Source organism: Channa argus, chromosome 1 (assembly GCF_033026475.1).
Source record: "Channa argus isolate prfri chromosome 1, Channa argus male v1.0, whole genome shotgun sequence".
Taxonomy (NCBI): Eukaryota; Metazoa; Chordata; class Actinopteri; order Anabantiformes; family Channidae; genus Channa; species Channa argus.
The window spans coordinates 13,058,835-13,079,782 of NC_090197.1; the positions used below are offsets into that span (position 1 = coordinate 13,058,835).

The 20,948-nt window shown below is 39.0% G+C and overlaps 1 protein-coding gene across 1 annotated transcript; it reads right to left on the bottom strand.

Moving 5' to 3' along the window:
• Nucleotides 1-221: 221 nt before the first annotated feature.
• On the bottom strand, nucleotides 222-20,092 carry LOC137124214 (brevican core protein-like). The gene is made up of 14 exons (XM_067498971.1): nucleotides 19,834-20,092; nucleotides 14,429-14,508; nucleotides 13,927-14,304; nucleotides 12,846-13,020; nucleotides 12,165-12,292; nucleotides 11,315-11,608; nucleotides 10,147-11,013; nucleotides 7,423-9,660; nucleotides 3,301-3,408; nucleotides 2,448-2,606; nucleotides 2,261-2,343; nucleotides 1,665-1,809; nucleotides 1,350-1,532; nucleotides 222-1,006 (listed from the first exon to the last, which is right to left on the bottom strand). Exons 1-14 carry the CDS (start codon nucleotides 19,848-19,850, stop codon nucleotides 885-887), a joined length of 4,977 nt encoding a protein of 1,658 aa, XP_067355072.1. The 5' UTR covers nucleotides 19,851-20,092; the 3' UTR covers nucleotides 222-884.
• Nucleotides 20,093-20,948: the final 856 nt, after the last annotated feature.

Sequence of the window (20,948 nt, forward strand, 5' to 3'; positions counted from 1 at the left end):
TCCTTGAAAGTCCATCTGGCTATAAAACCCCTACTTAATTGGAAACACATGATTAAATATAGATGCAGTCACAGTATTATTCTCCTTTTTCTGCCACTATTGGGTTTTTTACACTATAGAATTTCATTTCATCCTATGCACACAAATTACTTCAGTAGTTTGTAGTGGTATATGGTGGACACATTTAAATGTCAGTTCTTGTCCATTAATCCACATGAAATGAAGCCCATGTGCAGCATTAAAGGTCAATCAAGAGAACATTTTATTCTTTGCTCTGTTCTACAAAACTTTATTACAACATAAAGCTGACGAACAAAACGGTGTCTGCTGGAAATCAAAGGTTTCTCTCAGGAGAATGTGGACAGCAGTTGCAGAAATGAAAGCTAAACTATGTACAGTATTTACTGACTGTTAAAGTTGACTTTGTGCTTTGGAGTTGTTGCACTCTTTAAAAAGCAGGATCTTCATCTACATCTGCATCACAATGAAAACAAACATCCCTGTTGGACATAAAGGTCTTGAAGACATTATAGCACCATTTCATAAAAAGAAAGCATTATTGGTATACATTTGGAGCTGGTACACACATTTACTGTCCTTCTACACAAAAGTGCTCATCAGATCAGCATTGTAACCACTTTTTAGCTTTGCTACTGCATCAATCCTTTAAAATCACCATAACCAAATACAGTAAAAGTTCATTAACAAATAAGAAAGTTTAACTCTTTAAAAAGAAACTGATGCCTCTTTGTGCACTCAGGCTACTTTTATCCGGCTTATTTTGTCCTGTGTGAGCATTCATTGGTACAAGCGCTCATTCCTTACACCTTCACACTACAACAGCAGAGTTAGGGAGAGAAGAACAGGGAAGGCATGGCTGACTTTTAAAACTTGATGTCCCAGTATTGTGGTGACTCTTTAGTGGCTTCGAGCTCGTATTCCATCGCAGCAATATTGCTGTCGGTTGGTGACATAATTTCAAGGTGCTGAAGTAGGACTCCACCTTCTGAAAGTAAAAGTGGGGAAAAAAAAAGATATTGTTTGTATAGGGTTTCTGTTGTGAGTAATACTTCATTTTTATGCACACCATCCACTTTGTGTTAAATAGCCTTTAGATTTTAAAGATTTTCTTTCTGTTTATTGTTTTTTTTTTTTTGTCTCCTATTTTTTGTCCAGTTCCTATTGCTTTAAATTATTTATGACTCTTTGGACCAGTGTGTTACAGCCTGTGTAGATTTTTAATAACAGGATCTTATAAATATTCACTCTATATTAGACATCATGTGCCCTCAGAGTGACAATACATCCTTCATGTAGGTTTCAAAGAAGTACAGTTTTTGTCATCTTACCAGGGATGCACAGGATTTGGGGCCTCTCCCACCTGCCTCCAGACTGACACCTGATCAGAGGATTTTGTCTCTGTTGGAAACCTTTGTCGCAGCGATAACGCACTAATGCGCTGGTCTCATATCTCTGTCGAACTTTTCCATAAAGGGAGGCGTTTCTGACCTTTGGTGGTGGTCCACAAGAGGCTGTTGGAAGAGTTAAGAAGCTTAAGGCCCTTCAGGTCAGAGGATATGTTGAAATCATTGGTGTATGAGCATTTAACAACCCGAAACAACCACATTCAAACAGTCAGGCACTAAACGATGTTCATTACTCACAGGTGCCTTTCTTGCATGTGTAGGCCAGATGATAGTTGCAGGGTACGTCGCTCCAGCGTCCATCATCGTGCCACACCATCACCACACAGTCTTCTCCCGAGAGAAAATAGCTGTCTGGCTGCCCTCTGTACCAGTTTTCATACAGCTATAAATATGAGGGAAAAAATCTAAATGCAGTGTCAGATATATATATATATATATATTTTTTTTTTAAATGCAAGGAATAACTAGAACATACTGTTCAGGAATGTAATCAACATTCTTCTCTTTTTATGAGTTTATGTTAAAACAAAGTCATAGGCAGGTAAAGTAAAAGTCTGGAAAAACAACAAAATTCTGTTAAATATTGAAGTTAGAGTATATTCTCACAGCTGGATTGAATCATAAACAAAAGTAGAAAGCTGCAAGAATAAAATATAAAATTTATGAAAGTAAATGTTCTCTATAATAAACCTTCTCTCAACATCAACTCCTCCATTATCTAAGCTTATTCCTCTGTGATGCACTGTGCAATCTTTGGTGCTGACACAGATGTAACCTCTAAGAAACTCTGTGGATAAGTTCAGGAGACGCTCCAGGTTTCTGTTATTCCTCACCAGCGGACTGCCGTCAGACCAGCGGAAATCATCCTCTATGGTTTTATCATTCAGACCCGTCCACTGGTATTCTTTGTAGTGACCTAGTGATGAGGGCAAAGTGGGTTGGTTCAGTCCTTATGAAGAAATCTTTAAATAAAGGAATACCATTTTACAAGCTATATGTAGACTTCCTATAAGAACCTACTGTTGATGTAAATCTGTTCCTCGGGGGACACGATGGACACCAAGTGAGCTCCCAGTACGCGGCAGTGCTTTTCTGCAGCCTCCCAGCTCAGGCGCTGGCTGAAGTGTCGGTAGCAATAACCATGAAACTTGTCCCAACCTTGTTCACATCGCTCAAGGTCTGAAGGAAGCACAGAGGAGAAAAAAGGTATTAAAAAGTCACAGTTGCTGACAGAAATGAGTAAATTACTGATAATGTTTTAGCTGTGAGTAGCAGCTACTCCAGTGTTGGATTGCCCAACCGCATGTTTTCACGTTTCAATTTGTTTATGATAAATGTATCAATCACATTTTGTTGTTGCACAGGAGCACAACATTTTTAAAAACAGAGAACCCACCTCAGTTTGTATTTTACAATTGTTTGAAAATTTGTGGAACCAGAAAAGCTTAAAATGTCTTTTTCGATAATGGCAGCAATAACAGTGACTGACAGACTAATAGCATTACACAAATAACACAATATATACCACAAATCTGGCTAAATTGCAATCTGCCTGTAAAAACCACGAATACAAAGTAAAAGTTGAAATTATTCAGATACACTGAACCTGGGGTTCTGGCAACACCTGCTTGATTTGGAAATCCCGTCAGATTAGGTACACTGCATGAATTGTGCGGGTTTCATTAAACACTTTGTTTGGGGGAAACACTACATCATGTAACATGTGGTGTAATTTTAGATCTTCAGACTGTACACAAAAGCTTATATAAAATCACCCCAGCATGTGTATGCACAGTAATTCCAATATTCAATTTTAGAAAGAAAGGATTTCCTGATGGAATATATATTTGTTTCTTTCATAAAAACAGCTCACCGTTCTGACAGAAGTCCCCTCCATATGTTGGCAAACAGAGACATTTAACCTGCCCGTCTCGGTCTGTACATGTTCCTCCATTGAGACAGGGGTCGTTCACACAGGCATCTGAAACACAACAGATGTGGGTCTAAGTGATTATTCTGCAGGTGAAACTACAGCACAGATGAAAACCTGCACACAGAAAGTGAAACATCTAAATTTATGAGTAAGTACAAATAATAGGCAGTAGAAAAAAAGGGATTGGGCTGATTCAAAAAGGTAAAGGGGATTAAAAAACGACTCACAAAAACATTATTGTCTATTTTGTTTTTAAATCTTAAATCATATCCATTGTACATACATCATTTTAAATAATTGTAAGAATGTGTAACACAAGGTAATGTCTAACTGTATAGTAAAATTTATTCCCTAAAGTAGATCAAAATAAATGTAGAACTATCTTAGGAGTTGTGCCATGATCCATATGAGCCAACAGATGGCAGCAAAGCACAAACTTCAGAGTCAGGATGTCAAACTCCTGAGGTCCTGTTCCTCCTGCAGGTTTAGTTAGGTCTTCACAGGCAGCGTTGGTATAATTTCTGATCAAAAATTAGTGTGGTGCAGTCTTAAGGATGACATTATACAGTGTCACTGGATCCTGATAGTTTAAAAAAGACGGCCACATACTTTCAATTTAATTTCCAAAAGTCATATAGTGGATTCTTATACTAGATTACAGTTTATGTGTTGACCTTTTTGTAAAACTATGTTGTCAAACTCCTGTAAGTATGATGACACTAAATATCCCTGTCAAAAGGTGGACTGGTTGTTTAAAGTGCTGAAGAAAACAGAGGGCTTGGAGTTTCAGTTTAATTTTCTACATTTGTAAAAGAAGGCAAAATTATGGCATGTTGTGTCAAAACTGAAATTAAACATTTTAAAAGTGGTTTTGGTTTATTTGTTTCTTTGGACACCCTATAAACAAGAACTGTGTATTGTCTGTCATTATACTGAACATTCCCATGCTGCTATTTAAACTGCTTTCTTTGGATCACTGTGTGTTTTTAAATTGTAATAACTGCTTTACATAAATATGATGAGAATCATATGCACTTAAAGTAAAGCCATCATTCAGGTTTGTTGAAAAATACAGATTTTGGGACTGGAAACCCAGAAAGTTGTCTTTCAATTCTTATGTATAAAAAAATAAAACTGCTTTTAAGTATGTTGGCATCTTTACAATAATCTACGTTTTTTCAAGTTTGCCGAACAAAAATGACTTTGGTTTATTTCTCACCTCTTTCTGTGATGACTCTGTATAATTTCCCTGCATTTGTTCAGCATTCCACAGCACATCATGATAAACTTTGACTTTCCTACTGTGCCTTGTGTACTACAAGCTGCTGAGTGTCCGTTTTTTATTTATTAATAATGCAATATATCTATTGCTGAACAAATTAAAGGTTAATGAAAGTACTGAAGATGAGATTAAATGTGAAAAACAAAAAAGGGGAAAATCATCTACATGCCTGTGTAATATCCATTCAAGGCAACATCTCTGAATTTTTGACATTGCTAGAACTGGGCGGCTGTAGCACGATGGGTAAGGCAGTCGTCCATGGACTTCAGGGACAGCGGTTTGATCCCTGGCTATATGTCAAAGTGTCTCTGGGCAAGACACTGAACCCCTAACAGCCCATTCCCATCCCCAGCTGTGTAGTACCAAGCCCAGTAGAAATTGGGGAGGGTAGAGATTAAATATGAAAAACAGAAAAGGGGAAAATCATCTGCATGGCTGCATTCAAGGCAACATCTCTGGTGTAAAAACTGTGCCAAATCAACATGCAGACAATGACCCTGAACTCACGGCATAAGTCGAAAGGACCAAAAAAAAAAAAACCAAAATGTTGGAGAGGGCAATCTGTATTTAGATAGAACGGGACTTAAGCAGTTCTCAAGGACAGGCACCAGACCTTTAATGGAAACATCCAAATCAGAGAAAATATACCACTGGAAAGGAAATAATTGTGTCAGATAAAAAGGGTCTATTGATGATTGGACTACTGCCAGACTATGAAAACCTGAATGATTTTAGAAATAATAGAGTAAAATCCACATACTTTTAGACCTGGTAGTATTGTCCAGGAGTATTGACCTGTTTTGTCAGTTTACTTTTAAAGTTTTCCTGCCTACTGCCTGAATATTTTGACAAAATGTTTGATTGCTTGAGTAGAAAACTTTGCTCATTTAGCCCAAAGACTGAAAACTTTTGACAAACCATTTGAGCAACATTTTTTTCCTTTCACTTAATGTTTTAGAAAGAAAATATTTAAATTTCTGTCCAATGTAAAAGGTTTATGTGATTCATTACATTTTTAGTAATTGTGTACGTGGTTTTATTTGATTTTCAGACCATATTTATGCTCTGTCATACTGTATTTCTTTACACCAAGTCTTAAATATATAGGCAAACTGGCTGAATGAACTTGCTGAATGATGCACAGAAAGTCAGTTATCACTATAATCATAGTTGACTAGTATTAGTCAAAGTGTTGTAGATTAAGATAAGGGGAAGCAGTGGCACAGTAGGGGGCAGAAATGGCTAAGTTGGTAAAGTGGCCACCTACCGACCATAGGGTCGGAGGTTCGTGCCCCAGTCTTCCTGTCCACATGTCAAAGTGTCCCGGGGTAAGACACTGAACAAAACAAGACACTCATCTCAGTGCCGGTCCCAACCCCAGTAGAAATCTAGGAGGATTGGGTCAGGAAGAAGTCGACTTGTACACAAAATGATCCGCTCTGGTGACCCTGAACTCAAAGGATAAGCCGAAAGGACAATTAAAAAAAGTTGGATTAGGATAACCAGTAAAGGCAACTCTGCTGCATGATGCTTTACACTTGACCTAATCTGTATACAGATGGAACCAAAAGGAGAAATGTCTTGCATAATAAAAATAAAAATCTAATCTGATGAGATATTGAGTCTAAATTATGAGTTGGTAAGTCATATTTTTTAATTAGTCAGTCAAAATATTGACTTTCTTTGTGTCGAGATTTTTATGTTGTTGTTTAACTTGGCTACAATGGCTTCCACAAAATACACCCCTCTAGATGGGTTTTGGTGTGCCAGTCTGAGTCAAATGTCCTTAGCTGATTTCATATCTGCTCTTCCCCAGCTAATTACTGAAGGAACAAAATTTGCAGCAAATGAAAACATAAGGCAGAAGAAAACAAAAGTGAGATTCATAAACTGATGGTGAGACAAGAGACAAACATTGAGTATTTGACTTTATCATTCTTAAACCTAAAAACACAGTAGTGTACAAATCATGGTCTGAGAATGAAATATTTATGACTCATAGAGAACATTTCAAAACATGTTGCTAAATCCTACCACCCACAAATTTTTATTACTTTTGTGCTTATTAAACAGTCAACTCAAATCTCAAAATCTGAGAATGATAAGCAATGGATGAGCTGCAAGTTATGTATTAAATATAAAACATTATTGCGATTGCATTGGTCAGTGCTGTTACATTCAACGTAATTGCTGTTACAGTGAAAGATCAGAGACAAAGACAAGACACAGAAAGTCCTCTTGTCGTGTTATGTCCAAATTACTGCAAAAATGGCGCGTTTTAAAAGTTAGCAGGGAGAAAATGGTTGAGAGAAGTTTAAGTATCTGAAAACAAAAATTGCTGTAAAAAGGTTTACCAGTGCTAGAACAATCACTACAAATCCTTATAGAAGCACTGACATTCATTTAAACATACTTATATACAGTATTACTGTACTTCACAGAAGTCAATCTTTGGTTGAGGAAAAAAACATCATGCACAAAAAGAGTGGACTACAAACTAATATCAGGTGGGAGTTGTCCCAGTGTGAGTATCTTGAAGGGGAGGTGGGGTCACAAGGAGAGAAGTGAGGAGTGTGAAGCAGTCGGAGTCAGAAAGGTTTGTGGGTTTTCTGAGACAAGTGAAACAAACGTGGGAAGTCATTTGAAAAGGAGGGGAGATGCTTTACAGAAATGGAGCAAAAGTGGATTTGGGCAGAAGACAGACCAAGGATTTTAGTGCATCATTGTGTCGAGCAGCAAGAAGAGGACAATTAGGGTGATGAAAGTGGCTTTGACATTACCTGAAGCTTTCCCTGCACTGCTTACAGATGCCCTCTCATTGGGCAAGATAAGCAGGGTGGGTGGCTGGGTGAAGCTAAACTCAACATCCACCAGACCTTGATCTACTGGTGGTATGAGGTGAGTCACCATCTGGGGCTCTGTCTCCTTGTGGAAAACTCTTGTTGTTTGGGTGGGGCTCCAGGTGCGTCTGGACTTGTTTGTGGTTGTCAAGATGGTGGTTGTCTTTGTGGTAGCAGTGTTGGACCATATAATTGATGAAGAATCAGGAGCTGCTGAAGTGGTAACAGAAGGGGGTTTTCTGCTGTACTCAAGATCTTTTAGAGATTCCTGGGATCCACTTGTGGTGGTCGGAAGTTGCCAGTCAGATGTTACAGAATGGAGAGAAAAGACTGTAAAGTCCTCCTGGAGGGTTGCAGCCCCCTTGCGTTTTCCTTCAGAGTCAAGGGTTGGGGCAATGTTGTCTTCTTCAAGTGCTGGAGCAATGCCAGATTCCTCTTCAAGTGTTGGACCAACCTGAATTGCTTCTTCAAGGGCACCAGTTGGCGCACTGTTAGTTTCCTCTTTAAAGGTTGGAGCAATGCTAGATTTCTCTTCAAGGGTTAGGGCAACCTTAGTTTCTGTTTCAAGGGCAAGTGTTGGGGCAATATTAGCTTTCTCTTCAAGTGTTAGAGCAATGCCGGATTCCTCCTCAAGTACTGGAGCAACCTGAGTTAGTTTTTCGAGTGTAATGGTTGGATCACTATTAGTTTCCTCTTTAAAGGTTGGAGCAATGGTAGATTTCTCTTCAAGGTTTAGGGCAACCTTAGTTTCTGTTTCAAGAGCAAGTGTTGGGGCAATATTAGCTTTCTCTTCAAGTGTTAGAGCAATGCCGGATTCCTCCTCAAGTACTGGAGCAACCTGAGTTAGTTTTTCGAGTGTAATGGTTGGATCACTCTTAGTTTCCTCTTTAAAGGTTGGAGCAATGCTAGATTTCTCTTCAAGGGTTAGGGCAACCTTAGTTTCTGTTTCAAGGGCAAGTGTTGGGGCAATATTAGCTTTCCCTTCAAGTGTTAGAGTAATGCCAGAATCCTCCTCAAGTATTGGAGCAACCTGAGTTGCTTCTTCAAGGGCACCAGTTGGGGCACTGTTAGTTTCCTCTTTAAAGGTTGGAGCAATGCTAGATTTCTCTTCAAGGGTTAGGGCAACCTTAGTTTCTGTTTCAAGGGCAAGTGTTGTGGCAATATTAGCTTTCTCTTCAAGTGTTAGAGCAATGCCAGTTTCCTCCTCAAGTATTGGAGCAACTTGAGTTAGATTTTCAAGTGTAATGGTTGGATCACTCTTAGTTTCATCTTCTAAAGTTTGAGCAATGATAGATTTCTCTTCAAGGGTTAGAGCAACCTGGGTTACTTCTTCAAGGGCACGTGTTGGAGAAATATTAATATCTCCTTCAAAGATTGAAGCAATGCTACCTCTCTCAACATTTGGACCAACCTTGCTTTCTTCTTCAGGGGCAACAGATGAATCAATATTTGCTTCTTCAAGTGGTGGTGTCACATGAGCTCCCTCTTCAAGATTTGGGGATTCTTCTTCAATGGCTAGGGTTGGTGTAACTTCCTTTTCAGGTGAAAAAGAAATGTTAGCTTCCTCTTCAAGAGTAGAGGAAATGTTAATTTCTTCCTTAAGAGTTGGGGCAACTGTAACTTCTCTACTAACTTCAAGATCCTCTTCGATGGCCGGACCAAATTTAGTACCTTCTTCAAGCGTTGCAGTAACTATACTAGGTTCCTGTCCACTTGCCTCTTCATAATTAGTGGTGCCAGTATTCAAATACTCTCTGTAACCTGATGTCCCATACCTTGTGGTGGTAGAATCAGTAGACAACTGAGATGCGTTCAATCTCTCTGGAGACTCACTGGTAGTTAAACTTACTTTGGACACAAGGTTTTCTTCAGATATTGTTGGGTACAGTTGTTTTTCCTCACTTTCCATGATGACCTGATCATCGGTTTCTAAGCTTGTACTTCCCTCTTTACTAGAAATGGAAGACTCCCACAATTGTGCTGCTGTTGAGAGTATTTTGAAGCCTAGTGAGTGAGTGTTTTGGGAGCCAGTTGACATTGTTGTTCCTGGAACTGTAGTCTGAGCCTCAGTAGTAACACTGCTAGCTGAAGCAGAAGGTGGCGGGTGAGTGGGAACACTGGAAATGGAATAATCTGATGTGAAGATGTTACTAGATGACTCGCTGTCAAGGTCAGTCTCTGTAAAAAAAAAGAAAAGAAGAAAATACATGAAAAGTATAAAACATGGAGCTGCAAGTGTACTTTATGTGAATTATTTATTAGGATACTGGTGTTTTTAGCAGTGACTCAATAGATTGCAATGTTGCACAACCACTTTGATTTAAGAATAAATCCTGTATACATACAAAAAAATATAATACATGAAAATATAATTTTGTACAAACCTTGAGACACAAACTATTATTAAATTATACAGTAGTAGGCACACCATCATACTGTATGGTATTGCATCACATTGGATCAAACTGTGTAATATTCCTGGTTGACAGACTATCCCATTAAAAAAAGCCAATTGATAATGTCACAGGAAGTTAATCTCTTCAGACTTTGACCTTGGCGATCGAATGACATTTCAATTATTGCTCTTGTCAAGCAAATATTGTATCGGCGACAACAGCATGTTAGCATTATGACTGTGAGCATGGTATCATGTTGTGTTCACACCTTGAGAAATATCTCCAGACCCATCGGGAGGGAACCAAAAGGATGTTTGCTGTTTGATGGGAGATTGTGTAGTTTGTGTATGAAGATCTCCTTCCTCTTTTAGTGATTGAGTTGAGAGAGACATCTGCAAAGGATCTTCCACTACTGCCTCCCCCAGTTTCACCTGGAGAATGCTGTCAGAGGTCACTGGGGTTGTGTCCGTGATATTTTCCTCTTGAGTGTGGTTGCTGTCCATCACATTGTAATTAAATTGTGATCTTTTTAAATCTAAATTGCTCTCCTTTATTTCTTGGGAGCCCATCAGCCTCTCAGATGGTTGTATATGCTCTTCAGGGATTGCGTCTGGCACTGTCTGGTTTTGTATTTGAGGCTCGTGTGATGGTTGTGGAAAACCTGTGGTGCTTTCAAGCCCAGATAGGGGAAAAGTGAAGCTCACGTTGTGATGAGAATCTGTCTCATTGTAAACAATGGGAAGTAATGATGTGTTTTGTGGGATATCTGAGGCTTCTATGCTGCTGATGGTGCTATTCGACAGTACTGTAGGATGCTGGGTGTCAGGGCTCATTTCTGAAAGAGATGATGTTTCATCAAATGGCTGGAGGATGTTCAGAGTAAAAGTGGTATTGAGGGGGGAGTCTGTTGCATCTGATATAACGGTTGTATGTGTGCCAAACAGGTTTTCACCAGTGGAAGGGCTGGAGAAAAAGGGAAAAGATTCAAGTGCACTTTGAGCTTCTCGCTCCACCTGCTCTGCGTGTTGATGCAGTTGCAGCTCTTCATCTGTCTCTGTAAGAATAACAACATCTTGTCCAATGTCTTCGCTGACCACAGTATTCATAGGAGAGTCAGTGGGAGTATTTCTGTTATCTGTAGAGATCAGAAAAATGCAATTTGTACAATTTATATATTACGATTTATGAATCCTGATTTCATTAACAAAGGTTTCCAAAGTCTAAAAACATGATTGTTTTGCTTTCTTTGTTTGAAAAATGTTGTCCACCTGCCTACAGTTCAGCAACATATAAGCAAAGGCAAAGCAAGGACTGTTTGAATAGTAATATATAGCATAAAATAATATAGCAGTGTCCTGGTTAAAGATTTAATCCAAATTAGATGATTAATAGTGTGAAGGCATAACCAAAGCATTTTTGAAGAACAAAACACTCACCCTTGAAACAGTAAACATCATGAAGACTGGACGGCTCTGGGAAACCAGTTTGGTTATTGAAGCGATAAAGGGTCTTAACGCCTACTTGAGGCCCTCCACAGCGCTCTCTGGGGGTTGTGATGGGGTAGCGCACGCTCCCATCAGATAGCCAGCCGGGGCTGCAACGATCCAGACCTTCACTCCATGCTAAGTACAGCTGTGCAGTTGTAGCTAGCTCTGCTCCTGCAAGTCTGCAGTAGAGCTGCGCTTCATCAAATGACAACTGTTGTGGTACAGAGTCGTAGAACACCTCTCCTACAAAAACATAATATTATAAAGTTCCGATATTTCATTTACAGTATGTGTTGTATTTCTTTAGTTGGATCTCGGCGTAATCAAAATAATTGCCTGATTTTAGCAAAGATATAAGTGCTTAACTAGCCGTCAGTGGTGCAAGTGTGTTACAGTATGATGCAGTTGAGATGTTTGATGAGAAATGGTCATCAATTGCTTTTCTCCAGTAAAATGACCTATACAACCCTATTTCAAAAAAAACATATTAGATGTTGAAACTGAAACTTTTTACCATTTCATGGAAATGGCAACACATCTCATAAAAGTTGGAACAGGGGAAACAAAAGCCTGAAAAATAATTGCTGCAAAGCAAAAACAAATGGAGGAATATTTTCCATGGAATAGTAAAATGTCTAGGTTTCAACATCTGATGTGTTCTATTGTGAATAAAATATGGGTTAATGAGATTTGCAAATCATTGTATTCTGCTTTTATTTACTTACACATCGTCCTAACTTGTTTTGAATTGTGGTTAGTATCGTAGAAATAATTAACTATTTTATTTTATTACTCATACCTTCAATTTGTTCCACATAACAGTAAACATCAAAAAGATCATCTGGATCCATTGTTCCATAGTTTCTCACTCCTGGTTGCCCATCCATGTCTCCATAGCAACCTTCACGGGGCACTTGAATTGGGTACCTGCAAGAATTAGAACTATTAGCATTTCTTAAAATTAACCATTTGAACATTGATTGACTGACCATGAAGGAAAGTATTACAAACCCTATTAAAACCCCATTATTAACCTATTAGACACTGTATAAAACTCACAGAAATATACACATTGGAGGAGATTTTTTCAAATATTTAGCAGGAAATATGAGTAGTGACAGGGCCTGGTGGCTCAATGGCTAGAACATTGTGTTGGGATACAAAAGGCCGAGGGATCAAATCCCACCCCACCACGTGTGGTCCTGCCCAGCCATCTACAGCCACCATGTTGCCAGGCCCCAGCCTGGATACAAATGAGAGGATTGTGGCAGGAAGGGCATCCAGTGTATAAACTCATGCCAAATTAATGTGCGGAGCACATTTCACTGTGGCGACCCCGAAGGGACAAGTCAAAAGACGTTGTTTATATAGAATATTTTGCGGTAGAACCTTTATATTTGTTTCTTGAACATTTCAGAATGTGAACATCATACTGTTTTAATGTGTGTTGGAACAAACAAATAGAGAAGTGTTGATTTACCTGACAGACTGGTCTGCCAGCCAGCCGGCATCACACTGCTCATATCCATCATAATAAGCTGCCAGAAGCTGATCAGGAGTGGCAATTTCTGCGCCGATGGCCTTACAAGCCCTCTGGGCCTGATGGTAGGACAATGCATACCTGCCCGAAGCATCTCTATAGTGAAACACCACACCTAAACACACACAAGGTGACAAATTCATGTACCCACTACATTAAATAATAAAAACTTTATTTAAAAAGTTAATTGCAGTTTTCATGTGGAATCAGTTCTTGCTGTTATAAGATTGAACTCAATATACCCACTAATAAGAAAGAAAATTAGAGTCTGTGTAACCAACAAACACACACAGACAAAAAACAATGAGAAACAGAACTGTGGTAAGTGCAGCATATAAAATACCTATAAACACATTGATTGTGGTTGTTACAAATACTTTGATTTAGTAAAAGCTCAGGCTACATTAAATAATAAAAACTTTATTTAAAAAGTTAATGGCAGTTTTCATGTGGAATCATTTCTTGCTGTTATAAGATTGAACTCAATATATAGTTGCTTTAAATACCGAAATACAACAATAAAAAAAAATAGAAACAAAACCAAAAAGCCATAGACAAGAAACCTAAAGGAAAAGCCATGTACTGGGACTTTAAGTAACATTAAGGAACTTTTCCATGTGTGTTCAATACTGTATGTTGGTTAATGCTTTCAAAAAAAGGAGATCATTTATCAAAAAGAAAATTTCCATATGTGGTCTCATTTGGATTGTAATTTTTAATAATTCACAAAATTTGTATCTTTCAGACCTTCATTCTTTTTCGGGGGGTTCAAAGTGGTATTTTCTTCCAATATGCTTCTTCATGTTTAAAATAGATAATCTGTAGAGTTTAGTGGAATTTGCCCATTAACATGATCAAACTGATCAAATACATATATATATATATATATATATATATATATATATATATATATATATATATATATATATATATATATATATATATATATATATATATATATATATATATATATATATATATTAAGAGCTTCAGGAATGATCCACATCTTTCATTTTCTTACCTTTGACTTTCAATTGAACAAGGTCACTGGCATCTTCCAGGCCCTGCTGCACCTCGCACCGATAGTGGCCTGAGTCACTGGAGCGCAAATCTCCCAACCACAGAGATAGGTCATCAGGAGAGGAGGTGTAGTTAAACAGTGCAGCACGATCCGAGTATGCTTCACTGACCCTCACCCTTTGACCCCTCACCACCAGGATCTGTCTCTCCACCCCGCTAGCCACCACACTCCACTTAACCCGTGGTACAACAGGGGGGGAGGAGGAGGTGGTGGGTGTGGAAGACAGAGACACCAAGCAGGGGATGGAGATGGAGCTGCCCAGTGGGGCGGACACAGTAGCTAGATGGGGGATTTTCACCTTAAGAGACTGGACATCATCTGCAGAAAATGTAGAGGATACAGAGCATGAAGAGAAGAGTAGACCTGCAAAATTGCTGAAGACAGTGAATCACACTCTGACTTTTCAATGCACAGCATTCTGTATTTGTAAAAGCAGACATACCATTTGCAGACAGAGTTTGGGTGGGGAAGGCCATGGTGAGATGGCAGACTGCACAGAGAAGCAGAAGTATCTGGATATATCTATGGAGATAGATATGTGTTCAAAGAAAAAACAAAAGTGAAAAGACACAGATGAAGATAAATAAAGAGCAGAGAAGAACATAAAATGGCTGAATGATTGCTCATTTCCAGTTTCCAATTTCACACATATTTAACATTTAATAGGCAGGGCGATTTCTGATGCTGTAAATCATGTACTTTATTCATGCTCCATTTATCTCTGCAAATAGATTATTGTAGCAAAAAAGGTCACAAGCTGCACAATGACAGCACCTAGTTTGGTTCTGTACATGCACATTTGCTGAAATGCAGGTGAATAAAAAGACCAAAGGTGATTCTGGTGATGAGTTTCACTTTTATTAAAATTCTGCTTTTATGTAGCGTATTATACACAAATTTTAGGCAGTTTAAATGTTTATAGATTTTTATCCATTACACAATACCACGAAGGAGTAAATAATTCTGAAACATGACCGGGACCCTAAATACACAGTCAGAAAGGGACATAACATACACACAGTCAAAATACATGTGTTAGCTTAATTGGTGACCCTAAATTGCCTGTAGATGTGAATGTGAGTATGAATGGTTGTCTGTCTATGTATTTCTCTCTGTGTTGGCCCTGAAAAAGACTGGCAACCTGTCCAGGGTGGAACCTGACTCCCGCCCAATGACAGCTGAGATGGTTTCTAGCCCCCACAACCCTGAACATCATAAGCAGGTACAGATAATGAATGGATGGATTAGTATCGGGACAATGCTCGTTCCTAAATACATAATATATCTGCAAATGGATAAAGGTTAGAATAAGGTTAAAATAAAAAGCCGATTTAACTCATTACAATGCAATAAAACCAGGGACTAAACCCTCTAAAATGACCATAAACTTGGATCAATCTCTTTTAGAAAACAAAAACTGAATATGCAGAATTCCTGGTAAAGGTTTTTTAACACTGTTTTATTGAGTTGGATTAGTTTTAGCTGTATGTAATAAACTGATAACTGGAGGCATAATGTACAATAGCTTTGGAGAACATCATTATAGGTTCCTTGATTTATGGAATTTATTTTGGAGCAAAACCTCTATAAAACACAAATCTTAAAAAACTCAAAGCCCAGCCATGCAGTATGAAACCTCTCTGGTTTTCAAAGGAAAGCTGGGAGCCCAGGCCCCAGACCACAAGCCATTCATCACCTCCGCGAGCTAATGACACGGCGTCTCAGCCCAGCAGCATCCTGCCAGCTCTTCGTCACCGTCTGTCCCTGTTATTAACCCAGCAGCCATGACAGGACGCTCACAGTGACCTCACACGACTTTCTGAGGCGGTCATGATAAAGCTGCAAATGTTCATTTATCTTTAAAAAGCAGAACACGAGCACCAAAATACTAATCAGGGATGGTAAAGTTGAGATGGAATTGTTAAAAAAACTGTGGTAAAACATAGTGTTTATAAAGCTGAATTGTTACTACTGTTGAATGAAATCATATCATACTGACTTACACCAAACAATCGACAAATCATGATTTTGTTCACCTGCCATGCTGAAAATTATATATATGAAAATGACATATAATAATACATTTGCCAATTTTTTTGTTAGATCTTTGAGGGTTCTTTTGGAGTCGTTGTGCATTGCAGTCTCAAAAATCACTACTCTTTTATTATTACTGTACTAAGTTATTCTAATTTTGTTAGCTTGTGTATGAACCTAACTATGAACATTGAAAAGGGAGGAGCAGCTGAAACCAACTAAAGTGCTACTGATGTGTTTCAGAGCAGATAAGGTTTACGTTATCTTTAAACTGAAAAAAAACTCTTCACAAAATAGTTCTAGATCTGAATTTCACTGCTGCTGATGCCACACACACAACAAAACTCTAGAAAATCTAGAAGAAAAAAAACAAAGAAATCTACAGCAAAGCACAGAGGAGGCATTGTGTGTGTGTGTGTGTGTGTGTGTGTGTGTGCACCAGCCTAACTCATTTATATCAACATGAAGAGTTATTGAACCGATAAAAGGATGGCAGTATGTATTACTCACTCAGTTCTGATGAGTGTAACCTCTTATGAGCCTCACAGCTTTAAACCTGGACACACAAATGTTCATCAGCACACATTATCACAAGGGGTTTGTTCCCCTGTGATGCGAAAGATCATAGTCTCTGGAGTGAGATGAAGTACTAATAAAGTCAACTGTTTTCTGCACGTGTAAACCTTCATAAGGACTCAGCACAAGCTCAGCTCACTAACTTGTGTTAAATTAAACGGCCCTCTTTGATGGGAGAATAATTGTTGTCTGTTTCCTCGCCAGCTGGGTGGACTGCACTAGGCTGGAATTAGTATTCTTGACAAGAAAATGTTTCACAAAAAGCAAGCAGTGGGCCAGGAGGACAGCTGCACACGGAGCTTTCACTTTATACCAACTCCCTTACAAAAGGCTTCAGGGAAAATTAAAGGACACAGCACTGGCACACTTGCTCGCTTTTTCTCTTTCCCTCTTTTATTTATTTATTTATTTTACTCTTTTTGGGATGGAAAAGGAAGTTTTAAACCACTAAGAATCATTCTGGCGCAGGATTTGTACCAAAGTAAAGGCCATGTTAAGACACTGCACACGATTTTCTAATGGTATGACTGTTGTGGGTTTGTGCCTTTAGGTTAATGTCACAGGAGAAAATGCTGGTTACTACGGGTTCATTTCATGACCTTTTCTTTAAACTTTTTGGCTTCTCCGTCACCAGGCATTCTGGATCTCTGCTCTTTTCAAGGAGAGTGGCCATGAAGTGGCCATGAGGACAAGTCAGGCTAAAATCAATGCCACCCACTGCATTTACAGGTCTAGAAACTGCAGCCAGTGCATTATCCACAAGCAGAACTAACCCAATAACCTCCTCCTGTAAAAACTGATAAGAAAGCTAATGCAGACTGATGCTTCAGTCACCACTGAAGAAGAAAAATGAAAAATGATTGGGAAGATAACAATGAAAACTGTCCTTTCTAAACATAAAGCCTAAAGTTAGATGCTGAGATTTTTGTCAGGACTGAAAAAGAAAGTGCGCTGTTACTTGTGGGTGGTCTCTGCAGTGCTCTGCATCAAGGTCAAGTCAGGCAAATGCTGTCTATGAATTCAAGCTAGAAAATGGCTGCTGATCCCAGTTTAGTCAAACATGCAGAGGCACTGGTTTGACTGATGTGAGGGCTGTGGAGAGCTGAGCTGGAACTGGCTTTGGCACTAATGAGTCTGTAATAAAATAGAGTAGAATGTCTCTCAATATGAACAGTATTTGGAGCCTTATTTCCCTCCTTCCACACAATTAATCAGTTAATACATTTCAGATTTACTGACTGAGTTGTATGGTCTGTAGCTTAAAGAATATATACAATAGATATATTTATATTAATTTTTAAACAAATGTACAGTATATTATTCTCCAAAAGGGCAACAACTGTTGCCTGAAATGATGCAGCTTAATAAAATAAAGTCCATATCAGCTTTTTCTGATTCTCTAGACTTTTCATGAAATTTAAAATCAAAGGTTTGCAGTGTCATACTAGAGTTTTGTAACCTTTCTACCTTTTGTATATCCCTCTTGCTCCTGTTTTTTATTCTATTTAGAAGAAAACCCAAGAGACCAAATATCATCAAATATCCCTATTATTTTTAAATGTGTATCTATGTCTATCAGAGTAAAAGCCAACAAGAGATAAAAAAAAATCCCATTTGACTAATTAATATGCATAAAGAAAACAGAGTAACTGGCTCCAACATGAATCAAGCTTTGCTCCAACATCTGTGAAAATAAACATAAAAGACCAGACATCCCACAGATACATCTGTGCTGATGACATCTGCATCTCTGACATGGACACACAAAACCATGTCTTTCTCCCCACGCCATCAAATGTCACACCTCCAGAAATCCGAGCAGTGGGAGGATTCACTCCCACCTCCCAAACTACAGTATGCAGACATTTCCAATATATCAAGCGTCTCTCTCCCAACCAGAAGGCTGCTTTGGAAAAGCCACCTACAGCATCATTTACCACCCAGTGTGACTGGGAAAGAGACAAATGGAATTTCAAAAAGACAGACCTGACTCAACAAATCTATGATCAACCTAGTTGTGAATCTCCTCTGTGCTGCACCAGGAACACTGTCACTGATTAGGTGACTTTGGGTGTCTTCAGGTGAGCTCCGCTACCTGAACACACTCACCATTTCCTTAATTCAGAGGAAAAAATCAGGTGTCTCTGGCTTTAGTTCCTTTACGTGTTGCTGAGAAAAAAACAATGAATCGTCAGCTGAGATGCCCCCACCCTTGGCCCAGTGCAACAAGCGCAAACATATCACAGTTAAATATTAAATGTGCACGGCATTTCAAAACTTATAAAAGTCAAATTTGCTAAAATTCAATGATGCTGTTAGTTATGAGATAGGGATTTTAACTTGTGTCAGGTTGGGAAAGATGAGGGAAATAATCTGAGCTCTTGGTTTTTGTCACTAGATGTTGGGTGCAAACAATAGATCACCAAATTTAGGTTTTCATGGCTCAGAGTTTAGGGTAATTAGTGAGGTCAGAGAGAAACAAACTTTCAGTTTCAAAAGCACAAAAAGCAAACAATGCTCAACAGATGAAGGACTGCTCTGTCAGCTGCTTTTCTGTCTCCCATTAATAACATCCACCTGAGGCCGGATGTGTACCAAAGAAAATGTACAGTAAAAGCTAAATGTGCACTTAAGACAAAAGCTTGGCTTCCTCTGTCTCCCGCAGGGCACAGGGACAACGTTTCAGCTTAAGTTCAGCAGCATCTTATGGTTTACATAAGAAAAGAAAAAAGAATTCAAATACTTTTAGAAAGGTCTGGATTTAATAAGACCAACTGTCTACAGAGGACAGCTCAGTTTATTTAAAGTAGCAGTTATCCATAAATTTATTTCAGTTGGATAGAATTGCTCATGCACACCTGTGTGAAAACCCAATACTGGACAGATGAGGAGAAACTGGAAGGAAGTAAATGCTGTAGAAACAGCTAAAGTGAAGTTTCCATGCTGTGCACAATAAACAGAAAGGGAAACACGCAAAGCTTATGAGAAAGATACCCAGCATTAATTCTCCAACATTTAACTTTATATGGTTAAAAAAACTAAACATTAAACTACCTGCTTGGCACACTTTCAGGACCTCCCTGAGGACAGCAACTATTGCCACGCAATGAACTGGTAATAAGGGTGTAATTTTCTTAAACGGCCCCATAATTTAGAATTACATTATACTCATAAGAACTTTGAAATGACAAAACCGCATCAAATGCCAATCATCAGAAAACAGAGCCCGAAACCTACCGGATTTTTAGCAGCATCTCAGCTGATGCCTGATGGACTGACTTCTGACTTCTGCTATAAAAAGTATTTTCCGCCAGCTTTTCTTGGTTTGCTGCAGTGCGACTGTCCTGTCAGGGCAGGAACAGCGGCTCTGGATGCTCTACGCAGGTAAACACGGGAGCTGGGGGCTGCTGTCCGATCAACGCAGAAGCTCGGAAAGAAAAGGAGGGAGTTGAGGAACAGTGAAGTCAGATATGAAATCCTGAACTGCCCCCTTTTTCACCCAACACTCGGGATGGAGATGGCGCATGCCTGTCAAGTGGAACTGGGAGGGATGACATCTAAACTAACTGATGTTATAGGCTATATGAGAGATGACTACATGTTTTTTAATAATTTAAATTTTTTATTTTTTGCAGGGAAGCGACAAATGCATGGAGCGTCATTCGAATAAACCAGGCTGAGTTGAGTCAGCGCAGCAGTAAAAACGGAGCGAGATGCTGATGCTGCTGTGGGGATTGTAAATGCAGCACTGTCACCTGTCTACAGAGACGACAACAGTTTCTTCTCGTCTAATCTGCGACAGCGATTAGGTGGACCGTTACTTTTTTAAATCACCTAGAACAAGTTTGCGTAGGACATCACAGGAGTAATGAGCTGTTTGCAGCATCCTGCACAGAAACAGTCCCTGTGTGACAGACCACAGCAGCTGCTCCGTCTTTTGCTACAGCTTCAGTCTGCAGGGTGTGTTGGTGTGCTGGATGCCTGCTTTTGATTTGAGGCCAACAAGCCTAATGCACAACATCACAAATTAGCACTCGTTACCTGCAGCTTATACAGAACCAGCCATTAAAGAACCACATCTCTTTTTATGTGCAGTAGCCTGCATAGGGGCGGAATGTAGGCTACAAAGTTGCAAAAAGACGCAACTCTGCATTGAAAATATCTACTTTTGAAGCTCAAAGTATTTAGTGCCCACGGTGGCAAACATTTGTTCAGCAGTCCTTGGGCAAAAAGGAGCTTTGGGCTCCTTCTTCTAAACAGAAACCCCTCCCCCCACATGTTTTCCCTGTGCATGAGATATCCTATAATCTTCCAGGAAACAAATTAGACACAACACAAAATGGAGTAATAGC